This window comes from Mustelus asterias, chromosome 10 (assembly GCF_964213995.1).
Source record: "Mustelus asterias chromosome 10, sMusAst1.hap1.1, whole genome shotgun sequence".
Lineage (NCBI taxonomy): Eukaryota > Metazoa > Chordata > Chondrichthyes > Carcharhiniformes > Triakidae > Mustelus > Mustelus asterias.
Window position 1 is genome coordinate 105,021,775 of NC_135810.1, and position 21,819 is coordinate 105,043,593.

General features: G+C 40.3%; 1 protein-coding gene across 1 annotated transcript in view; it reads right to left on the minus strand.

Moving 5' to 3' along the window:
* Positions 1-324: 324 nt before the first annotated feature.
* c2cd3 (C2 domain containing 3 centriole elongation regulator) overlaps positions 325-21,819 on the minus strand; it is a 112,948-nt gene continuing 91,453 nt past the window's right edge. Inside the window, exons 27-33 of the mRNA XM_078222361.1 lie at positions 21,212-21,414; positions 20,085-20,212; positions 19,684-19,815; positions 16,510-16,721; positions 13,923-14,979; positions 12,098-12,206; positions 325-2,554 (exon numbers count right to left, since the gene is read on the minus strand). Of these exons, the coding sequence (XP_078078487.1) occupies positions 2,414-2,554; positions 12,098-12,206; positions 13,923-14,979; positions 16,510-16,721; positions 19,684-19,815; positions 20,085-20,212; positions 21,212-21,414 (1,982 nt within the window). The 3' untranslated portion in view covers positions 325-2,413. The remainder of the gene's footprint in view (positions 2,555-12,097; positions 12,207-13,922; positions 14,980-16,509; positions 16,722-19,683; positions 19,816-20,084; positions 20,213-21,211; positions 21,415-21,819) is intronic.

The following is a 21,819-nucleotide window of genomic DNA, read 5'->3' on the forward strand; positions in this document are numbered from 1 at the left end:
AACAATTCATCATCCGTATGAATTAATTTGCTGCACCATTGAATTAATTTGCTGCACTATTGTAAAGATTGGGTACTCTTGCAAAATAAAGGGTGGAGCAATTAATTGCACAGGTTAAATAATAGACTTCAAAAATTGATGCCATCCAGTACAAACTTATTCGTCATTTGCCGTAGGCACAATAGGCATTGAAAATGTGATACTTGCAACACAAAGCCACACTTGTTATTTTACTGACATCATATCTCAAAAAGGAAACCAACAACAACAGCGAGAGGTTCTAAATGGTTTCACACAACCAGGTGAACTGTTACAAACAAGAAGTACCACAATGAAAAATAATTTATTACTGCACTGCAACATTTTTGTGAAAAACCACAGACATAATTCTGACTGATACAAAAGAATGTTAAAATTTAGTAGCTTACTTTACAAGATTTAAATAAGTTCATACAAATAAAAAATACATTAAAACAACATCAACAGAATGAAATCCTCCTATCCACGTACAGGAAAGTCTGTGCATTGCTGCCCTTTGATTTTTACTCTCTGTACTTTAAGACAGCATGCATTACCAGATGGGATTATCCAGCCGCGTTCACCCCGAGACTGGAAAATCCCAACAGAGGTCAACAGACCTTTCCATGGTCCACCCCTCGCCCGCTACGATTCCTGAGACAGGTGGAACGGGAAAATTCGCTCGCAAATCTTATTTAAAAGGAACCTGTTTACAGTTTATTACTAATGGTACAATTTGCTTTTTGTTAGCACTCCAAAACAACATTACCGAATGTGCATTTGAAAACTATCGAGTCATCTTTCCCTTTCCCCTATATAGTACTCAAATACCAAACAAGTACAGTACAGATTAATTTTAGCATGAGTGTGCATTGTTAAAAGTACGAGAAAGAGACATTCAAGTTGTTTAAGTGGGCTCAGAGGCCATGAGAGTAAGTAATCACTGTTATATTGGACCACTGAAGTGGGGTCAATGTAAAAAAGACAAACTAACTGGTATACGGGTTTGAATAAATTAGCGTCCATTTAAAATCTGGTCCATTTGTTCTTGTACCCTGGTTTTTATTGCAAATCAAACAGCAGTTTCGAAACTGCCTCCAGGACCAATATAATTGTATTGCAAAGTGGATGAGAACAATTATTCAATGCTGGTTTCTGTCCAGTCCATCCTGAAACTGGCAGACGTAATATGTTGAATAGTTTCATTTCTATATTATACACTGGACTAATACCAAAACACTTATTTCAATGTTGTGCCAACTTTGCCCACTGGTAAGTTTTTAAAAAAAATTCGAACATTTATAGAATCATAGAAACCCTACAGTGCAGAAGGAGGCCATTCGGCCCATCGAGTCTGCACCGACCACAATCCCACCCACATATTTAACCACTAATCCCTCTAACCTACGCATCCCAGGACTTTAAGGGGCAATTTTTAACCTGGCCAATCAACCTAACCCGCACATCTTTGGACTGTGGGAGGAAACCGGAGCACCCGGAGGAAACCCACGCAGACACGAGGAGAATGTGCAAACTCCACACAGACAGTGACCTGAGCCGGGAATTGAACCTGGGACCCTGGAGCTGTGAAGCAGCAGTGCTAACCACTGTGCTACCGTGCCGCCCTACCTATACATTTAGGTATACATGATCAGTATTTTTCATCCAGTTACTGAGATTTTTGCCAATTCATGAGTGGGATTGTTTTCAGTTCAAGCAGAAGAAGCCTGTACAGCTGAGGTCATGGACAACAACAAGTAAAATCTAATTGTCAAGCATTGTTAGAGGAGAATTGGTTTCTTCTGCGATTTGGCCTCTGATGCTGATTATGCGTGCCAGAACTATCATGATTTTTAAAAATTTACAAGTGGGTAATGAAATCATTGTATTGAAATAAGTATTGCCATTGTATTATGGCAGTGCTTTACAGAGAATGTAAAAAAAGACACTACTTTGCAGATGTATGCTGTGTGCTTTACACTGCCCCAATATCTTCTGTTCTGGACCGTTGTGCACATCATTTATACCGCTGTGCGACAAGGAGGATAACTTTCAATGGGTAATGTGGAAGATAGAAACTCAAGTTTGTATTTTTATCTCAAGTAGAATCTCTCCATACTCACATCCATGAGAAACGAGGACTGATGGACCACATGGGCTGAATAGACGTGTATTAATAGTACATAGGTGCAAATCAATTATGTATTTTCTTCCCAGGAGCAAAAAGGTATCAGTGGTAATAAACTTCATTGCATTTGTTGTTCAGGTCCTGGTAGTAAGCAGCCGGAGTCTACATGCAGCATTAACTGTCAGGGGCAATTTATGTGAACATTTCCAATTTTTGTTGCAAATTATGTTATTACTTCAAAAAGAATAACAACTGTAAAATACTTTTTCAGCTTTCTTCTACAAAGTGTCCTGCAAAAATCTTAGCAATTCTTTCAGTTTCTTCTTTAGGTAGTTCCGTTGATGCTAATCTTGGTCTTTGACGATTGCTGCGACGGGGACCAGTTCGAGTCAAACTTGAAACATCTCTCTGAAAAGGGAAATTTAGAAATATTTTTAAAGTGTGATTTCAAAACCCACAAGGGTGTTTTTCTTCTCTCTGCAATTCTCATTAATAAAATTACTGGAAAGCAAATCAAATTAACGCTTAGATCAAAGTCCACTGCAGCAATTCCACAATTACCAGCTAGAAATTTTCCATCCGTCAAAGGAGATCGAAGGCTGCCGAGTACAGAAGTGAAAAAACCTGGGCCAGAACCTTTTAATGGAAATATTAGTATGTTACGCCATCTCTGCTCTGCGGGTTAGTGTCTATTACACTCTATAATGTTAAGTGTTCTACTGAAGCAGGTCAATTAATGTCCCTCAGCTTCACATCGAGTTGTATGTGTTATACTGCTAATGATCAACTGGAAAAAGTTCTTCTGTCAATTTGACTCCACTCAATCTTCAGAGCACAAAGGCTAAAATCACTTCATCAGCAGCAATATTGGCTGGTCAGCCATCACTGCTTTGATCATCACCAAGACAGTTTCTGGGATGTGGTTATTGCTCCTTGGAACAAACACCACACAGCAACAGGTCAGTGTTGGTCAGCTTTGGAAACAAATGCTTTGAGCTTTGTCAAGGACATAACACTCTTACCCTGAAGAGGGTTATTTTACACAAACAGAGGGAATTGACAAGGGAGAATGTGAAAGAAATTGAAAGAAAAAAAAATCGTTCCAGCAATATTCTTTTGACAAATGAGCAGCTTCTCATCCTTCATATTCTGCTTTAATTCAGTTACAATATCTCTGAATTGCAAGGGAAGGGAAAGTTCAGAGGGAGTCTTATGATGAGATGTGCAGATGGTGAAAAGGTTTAAGTAGGGGGCAAGGCTTGGTAGGTAAATGGGTAAAGGTGCATTTTTGGCAGCAAAGAAGAAATTCCAGGAAGATTAACACAATTCCACAGATTGGGATCTAGGCTGCTGAAGGCGGAGCCTCTACCTCAGCCTTCAGCAGCCTAGATCCCAATCTGTGGAATTGTGTTAATCTTCCTGGAATTTCTTCTTTGCTGCCAAAAATGTACCTTTACCCATAAAAATAAGGGAAAATGCACTAAAGGCCACAGTCAGAGTAGTAGGGAGTTTATGGGGTTTTCTGACTGGAATAGGTTACAAAGGATAGGACTGGAAGAGTCATGGAGAGATTTAAACACGAGGATGAGAATTTTTAAGTTAAGAGGTTTCAGGGTTGGGAACCATTACAGGTGACTGAGGATAGAGGCGGCAATCATTGAGTCAAAGAGGTTTACAGCATGGAAACAGGCCTTCGGCCAACTTGTCCATGCTGCCCAGTTTTTAACCATTAAGCTGATCCCAATTGCCCGTGTTTGGCTCATATCTCTCTATACCAATCTTAACCATGCAACTGACTAAATGCTTTTTAAAAGACAAAATTGTACCTGCCTCTACCATGACCTCTGGCAACTTGTTCCAGACACTCGCCACCCTCTGTGTGAAACAAATTTCCCCTCTGGACCCTTTTGTATCTCTCCCCTCTCACCTTAAATCTATGCCCTCTAGTTTTAGACTCCCCTACCTTTGGGAAAAGGTGTTGACTACCTGACTTATCTTTGCCCCTCATTATTTTATAGACCTCTAGAAGATCCCCCCCAAGCCTCCTACGCTCCAGGGAAGGAAGTCCCAGTCTAGCCAGCCTCTTTTTATAACTCAGACCATTAAGGCCCAGTAGCAACCTAGTAAGTCTTTTCTGCACTCTTTCTAGTTTAATAATATCATTTCAATCATAAGGTGACCAGAACTGTACACAGTTCTGTACATCTTTGATCCAAGTTTCAGTCAAAGTCAGGATGTTAATGCAACTATCCACAATAAGATCACAGATTGAAAGGGTCTTGTGCCCAAGCGAATGGACATTTCAGACAAAAATGTGAAGAAGGGCTGTACTCATTCTTCTATTGATAGTGCCAAGGGGACAGTAATGATTGGGGCGAGTGGAACAGAAAGGTTTGATCCAACAGTAGGGGACAAGAGGATAGGTCTCCAAATATTACTATTTATTAGGATGCAGTAACAGGTAGTGAGATGCATCCATTGGAGCATATTGAGAGCATTATCAAGGGTAACAATATACTTGTTCAAGGTGATTCAAGCCTTGGAACAAAGAAAAGTACAGCATAGGAACAGGTCCTTCGGCCCTCCAAGCTTGTGCTGATCACGTCGCCCTAACTAAACTATAAAAAAAAACCTTCTGCCCTTACTTGGTCTGTATTCCACTATTCCCTCCCTATTCATGTACCCATCCAGATGCCTCTTAAATATTGCTAATGTGCCTGCTTCCACAACTATGCCTGAAAAACTTCTCCTGCGCATCTCCCTTAAACTTTCCCCCTCTCACCTTGAACCTGTGCCCCCTTGTAATTGACATTTCCACCCTGGGAAAAAACCTCTGACTATCCACCCTACCTATGCCTCTCAATTTTGTAGACCGCTATCAGGTCTCCCCTCAGCCTCTGTCTTTCCAGTGAAAACAATCCTAGTTTATTCAACCTTCCCTCATAATCAACACCCTTGAGACCAGGCAACATCCTGGTGAATCTTTTTTGCACTCTCTCCAAAGCTTCCAGATCCTCTTGGTAGTGTGGTGGCCAAAATTGCACGCAATACTCCAAATTGGCCTAACCAAGGTTTTACAGAGTTGCAACACGATTTGCTAACTCTTGTTCTCAATGCCTCGGCCAATGAAGGCAAGCATGCCATATATCTTCTTAATCACCTTGGAAACCCATGTTGCCACATTTCGGGAACTGTGGACCTGCACGCCCAGATCCCTTTGATGACAATAAGAGAGAAGGAAGACAGTGTTGTAATGAATTTGATTAGGTGTTGAGGGAGTAGGGTGGATGAAAAACATTTGAAAAAATGAATGGTTGCTTGACTGAGTGATAGAGTAGAGGGGACTTGGAGGTGAGAATAGTTATCGCCTGAGGGAGGCCAAAGAAAGACAGAAATTATTAATTGTTCTGGGCCTAGAATGCTAGTCAAACGTGCATGTGAATGGAAAGTAAATTAATTTTGAGTTCTAACAGAGATTAGGCAAGTCATGTAGCAGTGAAGTAACAGAGAACAGGAAGGAAAATGAGTTTAGACCATCATTTTCACAACTGACTTCCTCAGATTAGATAGGTTGATAAATCAGATGCAATACAAGTACATATATTTTGAACCACAGCACGCTCAGTCATTGCCCTCTGGAGCAAATTGCTGAGTACAAGGTTGTCACAATTGTTTAAAAGGAAACGTGATAAATTTCTGGGAAAGGAGAACTTTTGCAAATAAAGTTGGTGGTTAGTTGAGATTGCAACGAGTCATGGGTAGATGTGGTCTCTGGAGATTGCACGATTGGAGTTGAAGAGGAATTCCTAATTTTATTCTGAATTCGCCACTATTATTTCTTGTTTGAAGAGATAGTATTTTCACAGGAGGAGTAAATGGTATTTAAAGTTTCACCGTGAAGTAAATGGAGTGGGTTTAGTGAGGTAATAGCTGCTATTGAAAAAAGCTGATATTGGCTGAAGCATTTGCAACCAGCTTTAGTCAGAAGTGGTAGGTAGATGGTCATTCATATGTCCCCACCTTGCACATGCCAATATTCAGCCATTTAATTCTTCTGTGTGATATTAAGAAATAGTTGAGTGCATTGAAAACAAAGAGCTCGATTTTACCATTGCGTTGTGCCCGTTTTCGGGCGTGAAAACTTGGTAAAGTGGGGCGTGAGGCGAGTAGCGCGATCCGTGCCAACCTCCACGCCGGTTCCCCCTTTACCAAGACCCGAAAATGGCCGCCATTGGGACCGCACACGAAATGGGCACGATGGCCATTTAAATTGACCTTAACTGCACTTCCCCCTTTACCACTGCATTCACCCATCCAGAATCAATGCGAAACAGGCATGCTCCATACAAGTTCAATTTGGGTGGGGGAGGTGGGTCCGACAGCTCTCTGCTTGAGATCAGTGGGGGGGTGGAGGGGGGGAGGCTACAAACTGTAGCGAGGCCTGAAATCAAGGTTCTGAGAAATACAAACTGAGCATTGGTAAGAAGGTTATGTGAGAGCTTATGCTGCTTAATAGCATTGCTTTTTTTTGGTGACTCTTTCCATCAGTTTTGAGAATTGGCCAATTTAAATGGCTTTTGTGAACAGGTGATAACCGGACAATTGATGCCAGTGTTATAACGGTTCTGGAACAGCTTGGCTGGAGGAACAACTGGGAGCACAGGTCTTCAAGCACAACAGCCTGGCTGCTAATGCATGGAGACTGTGTGTTCAACGCACTCAGCTTGGGATTACCATCACCTTCAACTTTCTCTCCAAGTCACAACACCACCCTGACTCAAATTTAAAAAAAAAAGTACATGGAAATACAATAGTTATAACAGAGCAAAAGTGTGGGATAAATCAATACCTGTCTTATTTAATTTAATACTATGAAAATATACTTTTAATCTGCGAACACTGATAGAAATATGTGTATAATACAAATTCATGAAGCAATGTGGCCGTAACCCATATTTTTAATGCATTTCTCTTTCATTTCAATTAAATATCTTAAAATATTCAAATTATCAAGTGTGCATAATGAAGTCGCCTCAGAATAAAATTCAACGCTGGAAACATAATGGAAACCATTTTTAAACTGAAAAATCTCACTCATGTTTAGCTTGATATAGACTTACAGCTGAAGACGGGCACATATTTCTGTGGAATTTAAAATTATCTCAAGATTTACTCCAAGTAAACTCGATATGATTTAAGACTAATACTATTTATAACATTTACAATTTCATTTGACAAATAATGAATTACTAGCTTGCAGAACAGAAACTAGCAAGAGTCATCAGAAAACTGGGTTCTTTCCCTCCCCGATACGCCCGACTACCTTCCTGATCAGCTGACTTGCAAAAAAAAGTTTGGCTTCAACCAGCAGAACAGCTGATGACATCTTAGCCTTCAAAACAAGCATATCTGGCTGCAACTGGTTTTAATTATCAATGTGTGACCTTTATGCCTGTAAAGGCTACAAAGTGAAACCTGATTAACAGGATGTCTATCCTCAAATCATACGCAAACTCCATTTTCTGCCATAAATTAACTCAGCCACTTAAGCAATGAGGAGCAGTAACAGTTTCGCAAAAGAAAATACAGTTTACCTTCTAGCAGAGGGTAAGAATTGTACTGAACGGAGGAAGATAACTTGCTCTGCTGGTGAATAAATATTGCTTCTTTAAGACTATTCCACCCCCTCCCTCCACAAGTTCTTTTTTATGCTCAAGGCGCTTAGGTAGCAAATGGCAGGTGGTGATTAGACGTGGGGAGGGCTCATAAATCAACCTGTATCCTGTCCTTGTCCAATACCCACCAGGAATGGGAACCCTACTAATTCCTCTCCTTCCATAGTCCCCAACATATTCAACTTGGCAGTGATGCCAGATGTAGTGCATCAACTGTCACCTTGAACGGAATCAGCTATTTAGGAACAAGTTTGTGATTTGAATGGGGTATTTTTGTATTGGTTATTAGCACAAATATAATCTTCTGCACATTGTTCATGATTGCCAACAGAAATAGTTTTTTAAACTGCGAATGTCACAATCGTACTTTATTCATCGGTTCTTAGTGTAGCACGATGGAGTTACACACAGATTTTGATCATTAAAGCTTTATGCAAATTTAATAATCCCATGTACCTATAACTTCAGTAAGAAGTTTAACAACACCAGGTTAAAGTCCAACAGGTTTATTTGGTAGCAAAAGCCACACAAGCTTTCGGAGCTGCAAGCCCCTTCTTCAGGTGAGTGGGAATTCTGTTCACAAACAGAATTCTGTGTGTCTATACTCCTGATGGTTCTGCCATTTATTGTATAACTCCCCCCTACATTAGATCTACCAAAATGCATCACTTCGCATTTATCTGGATTAAATTCCATCTGCCATTTCTCCGCCCAATTTTCTAGCCATTCTATATCCTGCCGTATTCTCTGACAACGTTCATCACTATCTGCAACTCCAGCAATCTTTGTGTCGTCCGCAAACTTACTAATCAGACCAGCTACATCTTCTTCCAAATCATTTATATATATCACAAACAGCAGAGGTCCCAGTACAGAGCCCTGCGGAACACCACTAGTCACAGACCTCCAATCAGAAAAAGATCCCTCCACTGCTACCCTCTGTCTTCTATGGCCAAGCCAGTTCTGTACCCATCTAGCTAATTCACCTTTGATCCCGTGAGATTTAACCTTTTGCACCAGCCTGCCATGAGGGACCTTGTCAAATGCTTACTAAAATCTATGTAGATGACATCCACAGCCCTTCCCTCGTCAATCATTTTGGTCACCTCCTCAAAAAAACTCAACCAAATTTGTGAGGCATGACCTCCCTTGTACAAAACCATGTTGTCTATCACTAATGAGACTATTCAGTTCTAAATGTGTATAGATCCTATCTCTAAGAATCTTCTCCAACAATTTCCCCACCATGACGTTAAGCTCACTGGCCTATAATTATCCGGGTTATCCTTGCTACCCTTCTTAAATAATGGGACCACATTTGCTATCATCCAATGCTCTGGGACCTCACCTGTGTCCAATGAAGAAACAAAGATTTCTGTTAGAGGCCCAGCAATTTCATCTCTTGTCTCACTCAGTAATCTAGGACAGATGCCATCTGGCCCTGGGGACTTGTCTACCTTAATGCTTCCTAAAACACCTAACACTTCCTCCCTTGTAATTGCGATTTGTTCTAATGGGTCTACACATCCCTCTGAGACACTACCAATCAATGTGTCCCTCTCCTTTGTGAATACTGATGCAAAGTATTCATTTAGGATCTCACCTACTTCCTTGGGTTCTAAGCATAATTCCCCTCCTTTGTTCTTGAGAGGTCCGACTCTTTCTCTGACAATCCTCTTGTTCCTAATGTATGTATAAAATGCCTTGGGATTCTCCTTAATCCTGTCTGCCAAGGACATTTCGTGACCCCTTTTTGTATCCTGTATACATTGGAAACTTATTATAAATGCTAACATTTTATAACTGTAAGCATTCACATTAAATTAATAAAAGCCTTAAACTTAAGTTAGATTGGAATGCAATATTTTTAATTGTTGGCAATTAAAGAAGTATTTTTGTGGCTCAGCACCATGTTAACATCTAAAATAAAAAAAGAGAATGGTGTGCTTGTAAAACATTTTGGAGAACCAAAGCATATTATCAACACTGCAGTGGGATGAAGGTTTGATTTATTGCATTGCCCTATTCTTGATCTCAGTTGTGGTGCTGCTGCGTTGCTACTACGTGGCACCTGAACCAGTTAAAAATAACATTTGGAAAAGCAACGGAGTGTTCCCACATATGTGCTGTCACCAGCTACTTGATCACAATTAGGAGCAGGAATACTAGCATCTGACCTCCATCCCATCCCTTTCAACCCAGAGTTATTCAAGTCAGTTGTAGCACCTCAAACTCCAGCATGTCTCAAATCAGTTAATATACCAGGAACTGTGGATTAAAACCAGGGGTTTAAAGCATTTATCCTTTAAGCTGTGAAAATTAAATATCAGTGGAATTTAATACATGAGCAATATATACCAAATCATAAATGTAAATTTTAAAAAAGTGTATAAAAGCAATCTGTTTACTGTGTGCTAAATATATATTGCCTGCTGTAGTTAGCTCATAACAGATATGATTGCAACACTGAGGCTTCAGGGCAGCCTGAATGAAGTAAACAGTACTAATGGAATATTGTATGTCAGAATACTGTAATAAGAACCCAGTTACGTAAGAAAACTGCATAATAATCTTCCTGCATAGCAGAATGAGCCTGCCAAGAAGCATAAAAGGCCAGGTTATTTTGAGCACTTAGTTGGCACAAACATGTTTTTAATCCACAGTGCAAAGGAGCTCACCAACCACTTAAGGATGGACAAAATGTTCATGTTTAAGTTCTTGCTGGAGGTATTCCCCAGAAGGTATATTAAAAATAATTGCACTGGGGAAAGGCAATTGATTTTTCTTCTCCCTCAAAATATCAGTGGATGGTGTCAATACTATTTAGATATGAGCAATGATGGACAGGAAAAGACCCAATAGCCCATTTAGCAGTCCCACACAACTGTGGTGGTTTCTGCATTACTCCCTATCTCATCGGAAAGTCATGCAATCTGCTGGGACAGAGGAAAACCTAGAAAATAACCCCGGCCAATTAGACAAAACAAATATGGAAAATTCAAAAATAGCCCAGGCAACCACTCTGGCCTTGATTTAACAAAACAAGCCTATTAAATGATGTTTAATTTGCTTAAAAGTGCTACATTATGGGCGGCACAGTGGTTAGCACTGCCGCCTCACAGCACCAGGGACTAGAGTTCAATTCCAGCTTCGGGTGACTGTCTGTGTGGAGTTTGCACGTTCTCCCCGTGTCTGCGTGGGTTTCCTCTGGGTGCTCTGGTTTCCTCCCAGAGTCCGAAAGACGTGCTGGTTAGGTGCATTGGCCATGCTAAATTCTCCCTCAGTGTACCTGAACAGGTGCTGGAATGTGGCGACTCGGGGATTTTCACAGTAACTTCATTGCGTTGTTAATGTAAGCCTACTTGTGACACTAATAAATAAATTTTAAACTTTACATTAACTTGATTTACAAAACAAATGGCACAGCTATAAAACTAATAAAACAGTGAACAGGCAGGCAAAGAGTAAGGAGCCAGAAGCATAGCAGGTAAGTTTGTACAAGTTAGTAGCACTTCAGTTGAATCCAGAACCCAAACTGTAGCTTCTAAGTACAAAATGCATCTCTTCCCAAGGAATAAAAGTATTGAGATACAGGCAGTAATTCAATTCGAAAAATAAGAAAGCACTCATGCGAGATCTAGGATCTGAAGGAGGTGAAGTGTTGAGTGAAGTTCCAGAGAATCAATGAATGGGCTTTTTCTAATTGAAACACTACCTCGCACCATCCCTTTCACTGCTTCCCATTTCGTTTTCACGTCCATCTCCGACATACAAGCAAAGTGTACTACCTCACATATTCCTCTATCCACTTGTAAAAGTCTAGCTAATAGTTGTTTTCTCCTTTCCAATACTTTCTAACCTGGTCTAATACATGAACATACAGAAAGAATTTACAAGAAGGGTGGTCAAAAATTCTCAGGCCTACCTGACCTGGTAAATAGCATGAACTTACAAAACATTCACCCACTACTTAGAAATGCAACCTTCGTCACAGGTAAAACAAAAAGGACAGAACTGCAGCCAAATCAGGAAAGATTCTAGGAAATTCTCTAACTTTTTAAGACAATTTAACTATCATCAGTACATAAAGCTACTTGAGAGAACAAACAGGTCTCCTTCATTATGTATGTACAATCGATTATTAATGCCTGCCACCACAACTTTCACCTAGCCAATAAGATAATTTTGCTCTCACATAGTTAATATACAAATTTATATTAAAGTGGATGCAATTTCTGACCAGTGTAACAAATGCAAGGTAACAACTGTGACTTACTGGATTTGCTGCAGCTGTATGGAATGACTGTGCGACATTTAGCACCCGCATTGAAGCTTCTAAATGACTTGGTGGGAGAAAAAAGTTTGGAATTATAACTGGATTAGATCTGAATGAAGATGTTAAAGATTATTAACATCAGTGACCTTTTTAAGAACACAAAATATATAGCTTCTTCAGTATAACCTAATTTACAATGCGAACGTGCTACATTTTTCCCCAACTCCAATCTTTGTGACCAGACTGTCTACAGAATCACACTGTGCAAATGAGCCCCTTCAGTTCATCGCATCTGCACTGACACGTGAGGAAGCCCCGAGCTATCTACCTAATTCTATTTACCAGCACTTGGCCAACAGCTTTGAATGTTATGATGTGCCAAGTAATCATCCAGGAACTTTTTAAAAGGATGTGAGACAACTCGTCTCTGCACCTTCCAGACAGCACATTCCAGACTGCCATCACCCTCTGGGTAAAAAAAGCTTTTCCTTACATCTCCTGCCCCTCATCTTGAACTTGTGTCCCCTCATGACTGACCCTTCAATTAAGGAAACCAGCTGCTCCCTCTCCACTCTGTCCATGCCCCTCAATCTTGTACACCTTGATGAGGTCGTCCCCCAATCTTCTCGGCTCCAACGAAAATAACCCAAGCCTATCCAACCCCTCTTCATAATTTAAATGTTCCATCCCAGGTAACATCCTGGTGAATCTTCTCTGCACCTCCTCCAGTGCAATCACATCCTTCCTATAATGTGGCAACCAGAACAACACACAGTACTCCAGTTGTGGCCTCACCAAAGTTCTACACAACTCCAACATGACCTTAACCAAAAACACAAAAATGCTGGAAAATCTCATCAGGTCTGACAGCATCTGTGGAGAGTAGAGCCAACATTTTGAGTCTAGATGACTCTTTGTCAGAGCCAACATGACCTCCCTACTTTTGTTATCTACGCTTCATTGGATAAAGGCAAGTGTCCCATATGCCTTTTCCACCACCCCACTAACACGCCCTTCCACCTTCAGAGATCAATAGACAAATACACCAAGGTCTCTTTGTTCCTCAGAACATTCTTTTGTCATGCCATTCATTGAATACTTCCTCACCAAATACTCCTTCCAAAATGCATTACTTCATACTTTTCAGGGTTAAAGTCTATCTGCTGCTTGTCTTCCCATTTGATCGTCCAGTTTGAACATTCCTATAGCCCAAGACACTCAACCTCACTGTTAACCACCTGGCCAATCTTTGTGTCATTCGCAAGCTTACTAATACTACCCCCCATATCGTCATCTATGTCATTTATATAAATGATGAATAATAGGGGGCCTGGGGTCAAATCCTGTGAGAATCGAAAAGTTGCTCACTTTGGTGTGACCGCGCTTTCCAATTTCATTGGTTCTCTTGATGACGCAATCAGGACAGGGTACCTAATATCTTTGTGGTGGTGGTTAAATTTTCTGTTCCGATCAGGGTGCCCTTTCCTGTGCAGTTGGCTTTGCTGGCTCTAAGAATCACTGCCCTGCCAGAGTGAGAGCACAAACCCCGCACACTTTTTTTTGTTGCTGCCAAAGTGTGAATATTCCAGGAGAAACCAGGCCAATGGGGCTGGAGAGCTCCACACCGGTTTTCTCGCCAGAAATGACACTTCGCCAAATTCTAGTAAGATTCCGCCCAAAGTGCCATGGTATTTGGCTAACTACACACAAATAATATTTCACAAATGCTTTTCACAGCAGTCTTTCATTGGAAGATTTGAGGAACAAATATGTGTCTGAATAAAAGTTCACTAAAAAAAAATAAGTTACAGTTACAAAAGGATACAATCTGATTGAATGAGTATCTTCTGATGAATCTGTATCTTCACTCTCCTCATGTCTCCTCTGAACACATTCCCCACCAGCTTTAGAGAACTGTGCGTCTTCATGGTTCTGCCTTTCGAATAACTCTTGGTTTTCATTTCCACTCTCTCTATTTCTGTTGTTGTGGTGGTAGCCTTCATGAATACTCTTTATTTTTAGGCTTCCTTTCTCTGTATCTGTAAGTGAAGATTCTCCACTGGGAAGAATATCACATTCTGTAACATCTCCATTTTCTTGCATCAAATCATCTTCTTCATCAGGGTTTGAGGAAAACAAATCTCGATCATCTGAGGATTGTATTTCTGGTAACTCTGTTTCTGTGAATTGTCCACCTTGGAGAATTAAATTTCTGTCTGGCACATTGAGGTTTATTCCTTCATTTACTGATGATGATCTTTCGGTATGTGGCGGCTCACCAGCTGCGATACTGCCAGGTAGACGGCAATTCTTATTTTGCAATCTCTTAGTAAACAGCTCATCACGTACATGGACAGGAATTGCTTGTTCTTCCTCAGCCAGATTTCCATTTCTAGTTGGCTCCTGGGTCTCTCTCACACCTTCACATTCAGGCTTACAACTCTCTTCTAAATCGGAGAAGATACTTGACCAAGGGCTGGTCCTGTCAGTCATAGCAGTCAGGTCATTTAAGGTTCTTGGCAGTATCACATCTTCCTCATATCCTTCTTCACTACACGCCTCACTGCTATTGTCACTTTGCTGGTTTCCCATTTCTACATTGGATCTAATATTCTGGAAATCTATCTGCTGTTGATCAAAGTATTCATCAGGTATAGTTTGTCTCAACTCTGAATTTCCTTGCATACAGAACTGAGGAATGTAGGTCTTCAGATTTTCCCTCGCTGGTGACTGCAGATATGGGAAAACTTCACTCTCGCTTCTGTTTCTTTCATTTTCTAATTGCTGTGGTTCATCTTCAGCAAATTTCTCCCAATCTTTTTCTGTACCTTGAGAAGACCGTGTTGGAGAAGTAATGTCAGCTTTACTTCCTTTTTGCAGTCCTGTTGTATTTAAAGTGCAAACATGGGCATGAATACAAAAGTAATTTGACCAATATTTTTCACTCGTCAATAAGATTTTTTTGGTGAGCTGTTAATACGGTATCTGAAGCCAATGCATAGATTTAGTATAGAATAGTATAGTATATAAATGGATCTGGTTGTTGGATTGAGATTGCACCTCAATATATCAAGAGATAATGCTAAAAACATGATTTACCCACAATGAAGCAGCTATATGCATCATAGCCACCCCACCCCAGAGTAGGAGGAAGGTGAGATTATAAGGGTCTTATCAAAGAAGTAAAATTGGTGAATGAAATTATAATTAGGTTAATTCTCTCCTAATGTAAAAAAAGCATGCGGGGGAAAAGCTATTTAGGATTTCAATCGCTGCCTTTCAGCAAAGCAGACTACTCAAAGTAATACTGCAAGTAGCTAAAACCAATATTTCAAACTCTTGTGAGAATGTGCAATATCATGTGGCACAACACTGAGGAAACACATAACTAGGGCAGAAGATATCAGACTGGAGAATAGTACGGCTATCCAGTAGCATTGGCCTGCAAAAAGCACATAATCATAAATTATTTGCAGATTATTGCAAATTAACCGGCCTAACAGAAGTTGATGTTTATCCTATTCCTCCAGAGGATATGCATTTTAAAAAATATCGTTGTTACATATAAATGACAAAAACACGTCAAATTCAGAGCTATGGCAGCTATGGACATACAAATCATTCTAACAAGGGCGGCACGGTGGTTAGCACTGCTGCCTCACAGCACCAAGGACCCGGGTTTGATTCCCGGATTGGGTCACTGTCTGTGTGGAGTTTGCACTTTCTCCCCATGTCTGTCCTCCGGGTGCTCCAGTTTCCTCCCACAGTCTGAAAGATGTGCTGGTTAGGTACATTGGCCATGCTAAATTCTCCCTCAGTGTACCCGAACAGGTGCTGGAGTGTGGTGACTAGGGGATTTCCACAGTAACTTCATTGTAGTGTTAATGCATGCCTACTTGTGACACTAATAATCAAATAAATAACTGCTGTTTGTACATGGGATGACGAAGACCATTTCAATTGCACTTTTTTTTCTGCAGATGGCAATTATTACCCTTTAACTAGGTTGTGTGGAAATAAAGATACAAGGTGCAAAGAACCAGAGAGACAACCATCCATACTTATCATTCACAAGTAAGGCTTACATTAACACTGCAATTAAGTTACTGCGAAATTCCCCTAGTCGCCACAGTCCGGTGTTTGTTCGTGTCAATGCACCTAACCAGCATGTCTTTCAGAATGTGGGAGGAAACTGAAGCACCCGGAGGAAACCCACGCAGACACGGGGAGAACGTGCAAACTCCACACAGACAGTGACCCCAGGCCGGGAACGGGAATCAAACCTGGGTCCCTGGCGCTCTGAAGCAGCAGTGTTAACCACTGTGCTGCCCAATAATCGTGATTTGTGAAATTGGATAAGAAACTAAGAGTGCTGTAATCAAATAAATAATATAAGACTTGCTTCTGCTCACCACTGATGAAGTCGTGAGTTTCAGAGACCAGTTTACTTGACTTCTTCAAGAGATTTTGTTCATCATCAGAATTTGATGATCTATGTTGAAAACTCACTGCATTTTCATTTGCTCTTTGCACTGGGGTGGGATTTATCATTTGAGAAAATGGGGATGTAGACAGCTTCTGACTGAAGTATCTTTGTATATCATCCAGCTCACTGAGATTCCTCCTGCACATATTAAAATTAAAAAACATAACATTTCAGGTGCAGTAAACAAAATCAGTTTTATTTAGTTCACGATGACAGGCACATATATGAATGACACTTGATCTAAGAATAAAACTACATAGCAGCTAAGTTGCTTTTAATTTTCTTCCTTTAAAATTCATGCTAAGATTGTTATTAGAATGATGCCTGATAGCCCGCCTTCACATTGAATGGAGAACATGTAATTATGGACAATGTAATTATTTTTCTGAGAATTATTACTCCTCCACCATTTGGTCTTGCTCAACTTTTGTGGTCAAGAGGACTAGGAGGTGACCTGTTGCTTGATTTCAAACTTTGGTAACTGTTCACCACACCTGTTAGATCAATATGGCAAAGGTGGGTTAACAGCAGAGCACTGTGGCAGAGGTGCAGTTTATTGGCTTTGGGGGAAGGGGAAGAATACACCATTGTAAAGAACTGATGTGGTGTATGTCAGCATTCTAATGCTTTGCAAAAGACATACAAGATTACTTTTAACTTTTACGTGGTCTTTCTTTAGGACAAAGTAATCCAAATTTGATAATCCTTTAAACACAGAAAGCTTCTTAATTAGTCCTCTTCCATAGTGTAGTTATAGTTCGATTCCCAGCTTGGATCATTGTCTGTGCGGAGTTTGCACGTTCTCCCCGTATCTGCGTGGGTTTCCTCTGGGTGCTCCGGTTTCCTCCCACAATCTGAAAGACGTGCTGGTTAGGTGCATTGGCTGTGCTAAATTCTCCCTCAGTGTACCCGAACAGGTGTGGCGACTCGGGGATTTGCACAGTAACTTCATTGTCGTGTTAATGTAAGCCTGCTTGTGACAATAATAAATAAACTTTAAACTTTAACTTCAGTTACTATAGGCAGGGTTAGCAAAAAATTATGAAAGATGCTTGATCTTTCCAAACAGTAACAGGGTTCCGGTAAATTATGTTGGGTGGGATTCTCCCAAAAAGTTTCGAAGTGTCGAATTTGTGTAAAAATTGGAGTACATCCTGAGGAGTAATAATTCTCAGAAAAATAATTACCATCATCACATGTTCTCCATCCAATGTGAAGGCGGACTATCAGGCATTCTAATAACAATCTTAACATGAATTTAAAAAGAAGAAAATTAAAAGCAACTTGGCTGCTATGTAGTTTTATTCTTTGGTCAAGTGTCATTCACATACGTATCATCCCACACTCTGCATCACATGTTGTGGGACATGCTAATGAGATTCTCAGGAAATTCCAGGCTACCACATTATTACCGGGTGATGTACCCTTAGCATCTTTATGACCTTGATGTAGTGATGCAATCAAATACAATACATGCCTTACCTTATGCTGGATTACAAGAGCAAAATAATCACATCACATAAATGGACATACTGGGTTCTCCTTAACCTGCCCATAAATGGAGAGGATTTCATGCATAATATTTTGCTACAGTATTTCGACAAACTGCTATCTCTGAACTAAAGAGCGGGTTAGATTTTCCAAAGAGACTCGGGTCCTTAAGGTCAGGATAACCGATAGCATTCTTCATGAATCAATAGTAAAAATAATAGCATTGTCAAAATTAATAAATTCTTATTCTGTGTATTACCACTAATTGGCTGCTACTGCATTCACCATCCTTAATAGCTCTTGATGTCCTGCAGAGCTGGAGCCTTGGTAACCCCCCCCCCCACAGGGAAGGTGGGCACTACTGAGGCAGATAAGCAACTTGAAGGAAATTTCAACAGGGAGACATTCTCACTCGCCTTCACAGCAGTAAGTAAATAAACAGGAGCAAGGCTGGTAGATCCATTGGGACGGAGGGGGAACTCTTTTGCTGAATTTGGGCTTAGCTGCTACTGAGTCCTGTTATGCACATGCCTCGTCTTGTTGGATATGGAGCTTCCAACCGCAATGGCCACTGCCTCTATCGTACTTAGCGGTGTGGCTCCTCCACCCACATAGCTGCAAAAATTGCTCCTAACTGGGGCCTTAATCACGTTCATTGGCTGCCTGTCGCTGTGGAGTGGGCTGCCGGTCCTGTTCCCAGCCCACCCCTTGGAAATTTCCCTGGCAGCAAGTATGCTTCGTGGAGCCTCCCAATGGGGCTCCCGCTAATTTCCTGGCCTCTCCCCTTACACCCCTACCCAAGGGGCTGGGAAAATGTAGCCCAAAGTCTCTAATACAGTATAAATCTAATATAAATCTAGCCCAAAGGTACATTTTCAGGCTTGAGCAATAAAAATATTAGTATCTGGCTAACAATTAAATTCTGTGAAGAGACTACATCAAGGTTCTGAAGTGGTGATTACATATGATATTCCTTTCAGGACTATTCAAGCCTCCTCTACTTGCCCAGGTTGAGTCAAATGAAACTAAACACTGACACAATGGTTATTTTGAAGACTGATGCTTAGAAAAGAGAATTAGATGAACAATTCTGGCATGGGATTGTACCTTTATCTGTCGTGACCGCCAAGGTATTAACTATTCTTAAAAAGGACAGTAGATTGAATTAAATATTGTGAATATTCCAATTGTGTAAAGATGAGTTGGTATCATAGATTTAATGTAACCAGCAAAAGAACCAGAGGAGATATGAAGAAAAATAAATTTAGGATGCAAGTTGTTATGATCTGTTATGCATTGCCCTAAAGGATGGTGGAAGCAAATTCAGTAATAAATATCAAAAGGGAATTGAGTAAATACTCAAAGCAGTAACATCTGTAAGATTATGGAGAAAGAACAGAGGAGTGGGACTAATTGGGACAAAGAGTTGGCACACATGCTGGGCTGTTTGACCTCCTGCTGTGTTATATCATTCTATGAACGAGAAGCTGTAGAACTATTTTAATACGATTGGAAGGGTACTTGGGTTTTTTCAGGTCTCCATCATTTGCAGTATTTCGCTTTTACACAAATGTAATTACAAACTTTAACTTAGAAACAATTGGTTTACCTTAGAGCACTGAAAAGTGAAGTCCGTGAAAGTGATTCAGAGTACCCAGCGTTTTGCAAGGACTGATGGAACCTACGAATATTTTTCATATGTTCCTCGTGGCGGGAGGTTTGGATTTCTGCGTTGATTGATCTGTTGAGAAGTTGGAAACACCATTTCAATGATAGTTTGCATTAGCCCCATTTGATTAATTAAGTTTAGCATGAAAGATAACTCTGTACATGACTGAAACAAAGTTCACTGTTTAATCTCTCTACTTGTCAAGCCTGCCAAAAGTTTCTAAAGTAATTGTATCATCAGGCACAAATCTTTTCTTTTCCAAATTAGCAGTTTACATTTTCTTTACCCTAACAGCACAATCTTATTTTTTTAAAAAGTACAATCTTAGTGCAATTGCGTACCTGTCATTGCCAGACAAAGCATCCGCATTCAGAGATGTGATGAATTGTTCTGAATAGTTGGAGATATGACTGGGAAACGAATTATACATGGCGCTCGTCCTATATGACAATGATTCAAGGGTAGTTGCCTGTAATATTAAAGTCAAATTATTATATGTAATGCACTAAATCGCTTTCTTAGCATACCATTTGGAAAAAAATAAACTTTTCTACTATAAACACTTCATAAATGCCTCCTCCTGCATTCCCTCATCTCCTTCTCATTTGGAACAGTATGTAAACTTCTCTGCCATTTCCTGTTGATATATGCTTGAATGATACTAACCTGGTTAGGATTAAACAGATTAACTTTGTCAGCAGGTGGAGAGCAAGGTGAGACAATATTAATGGAATTCCCCAAGATTTATTTGCAGTCCTCTGCTGTTTATTGATTTACAAATCACACGAAGACAAATGCTCCCTGTAATGTCATGAAGAGTTTAAATAACAGCAGACCATTTAATAAATTTAAGGGACATTGTGATGTTTGAATGAATTTTGTCCAATTAAACAATGGGGACGCAGTGGTGTTGTGGTATTTTCACTAGACTAGTAATCCAGAGATCCAGGGTAATACCCTGGGGGACCTGGATTTGAATCCAACCATGGCAGGTGGTGAAATTTGAATTCACTACAAAACCTGGAATTAAAAGTCTAATGATGACCATGAAACCACTATCAATTGTTGTAAAAACCCATCTAATTCACTGATGTCCTTAAGGGAAGGAAATCTGTCACCCTCACCTGGTTTGGCCTACGTTTGGCTCCATACCCACAGCAATGTGGTTGACTCTTATACCACTCAGTTAAAGGGCCATTAGCGGTGAGCAATAAATGCTGGCCCAGCCAGCGATGCCCACATCCCCTGAACGAATAAAGAAAAACAAGTAGGCTGAGGATGACAAACAGGATTTTGATGCCAGTAAGTGCGTCTTCTGCCAGCCTACAGTAATGATTTAATGCTAATTCATTGCACTACCTTTGGTGTCGAATGGAAATGATCTATATTCAGACCAATTATTTTTCTCAGGTTGCACCTTCAGTGTCCAAGCTTTACTTTTTGCCACCAAATCAATAAAAATACTTACGGAACCTGCTGACTGTTTGTGTCTCTTGATCCATCTCTTCCCTCTCAGGTGATGGATATTCTCCAAAGGGGTGATTGCTACTTTGAGTTGTCCTTGGCACTGGCCACTAAAGTCAGTGATATTGTACCAGCCACAAATAGATAGGAATCCGGATAATAAAGCAGAAAGATCTACAGTGGCAAATCCTATAACCCGGTCAATATCTAGGACACAAAGCACTGCATTTAATAAGAATTGATAATGCACTGATGTGAACATAATGTGCCTTATGAATGTTATTATTTACATTTTATATAGTGTTTTCATTGACCATAGAAAGAACCTTTTCTTTCCAATGATTCAAGTTTGGTGCATCAGTGTGTAGGTCAAGTGTACCATTTTAGTGCAACACTCAAGACCTGTTGACTCAACATGGCTGGAACTCAGGGATTTCTCACAGAGTACTTTGTTGGGCTGAGTTGTTTACAAATTCTGCACAAGTGTTTTTCTTTTAAGGCTATTGCCTTATTAGTTTCCTTGTCGACTCCTTTCACATACACATTTTTTCCAGTTTACTACCAGATCAATATATAAATCTTACTCAAGAGGGTGCATGATGAAATTCAATT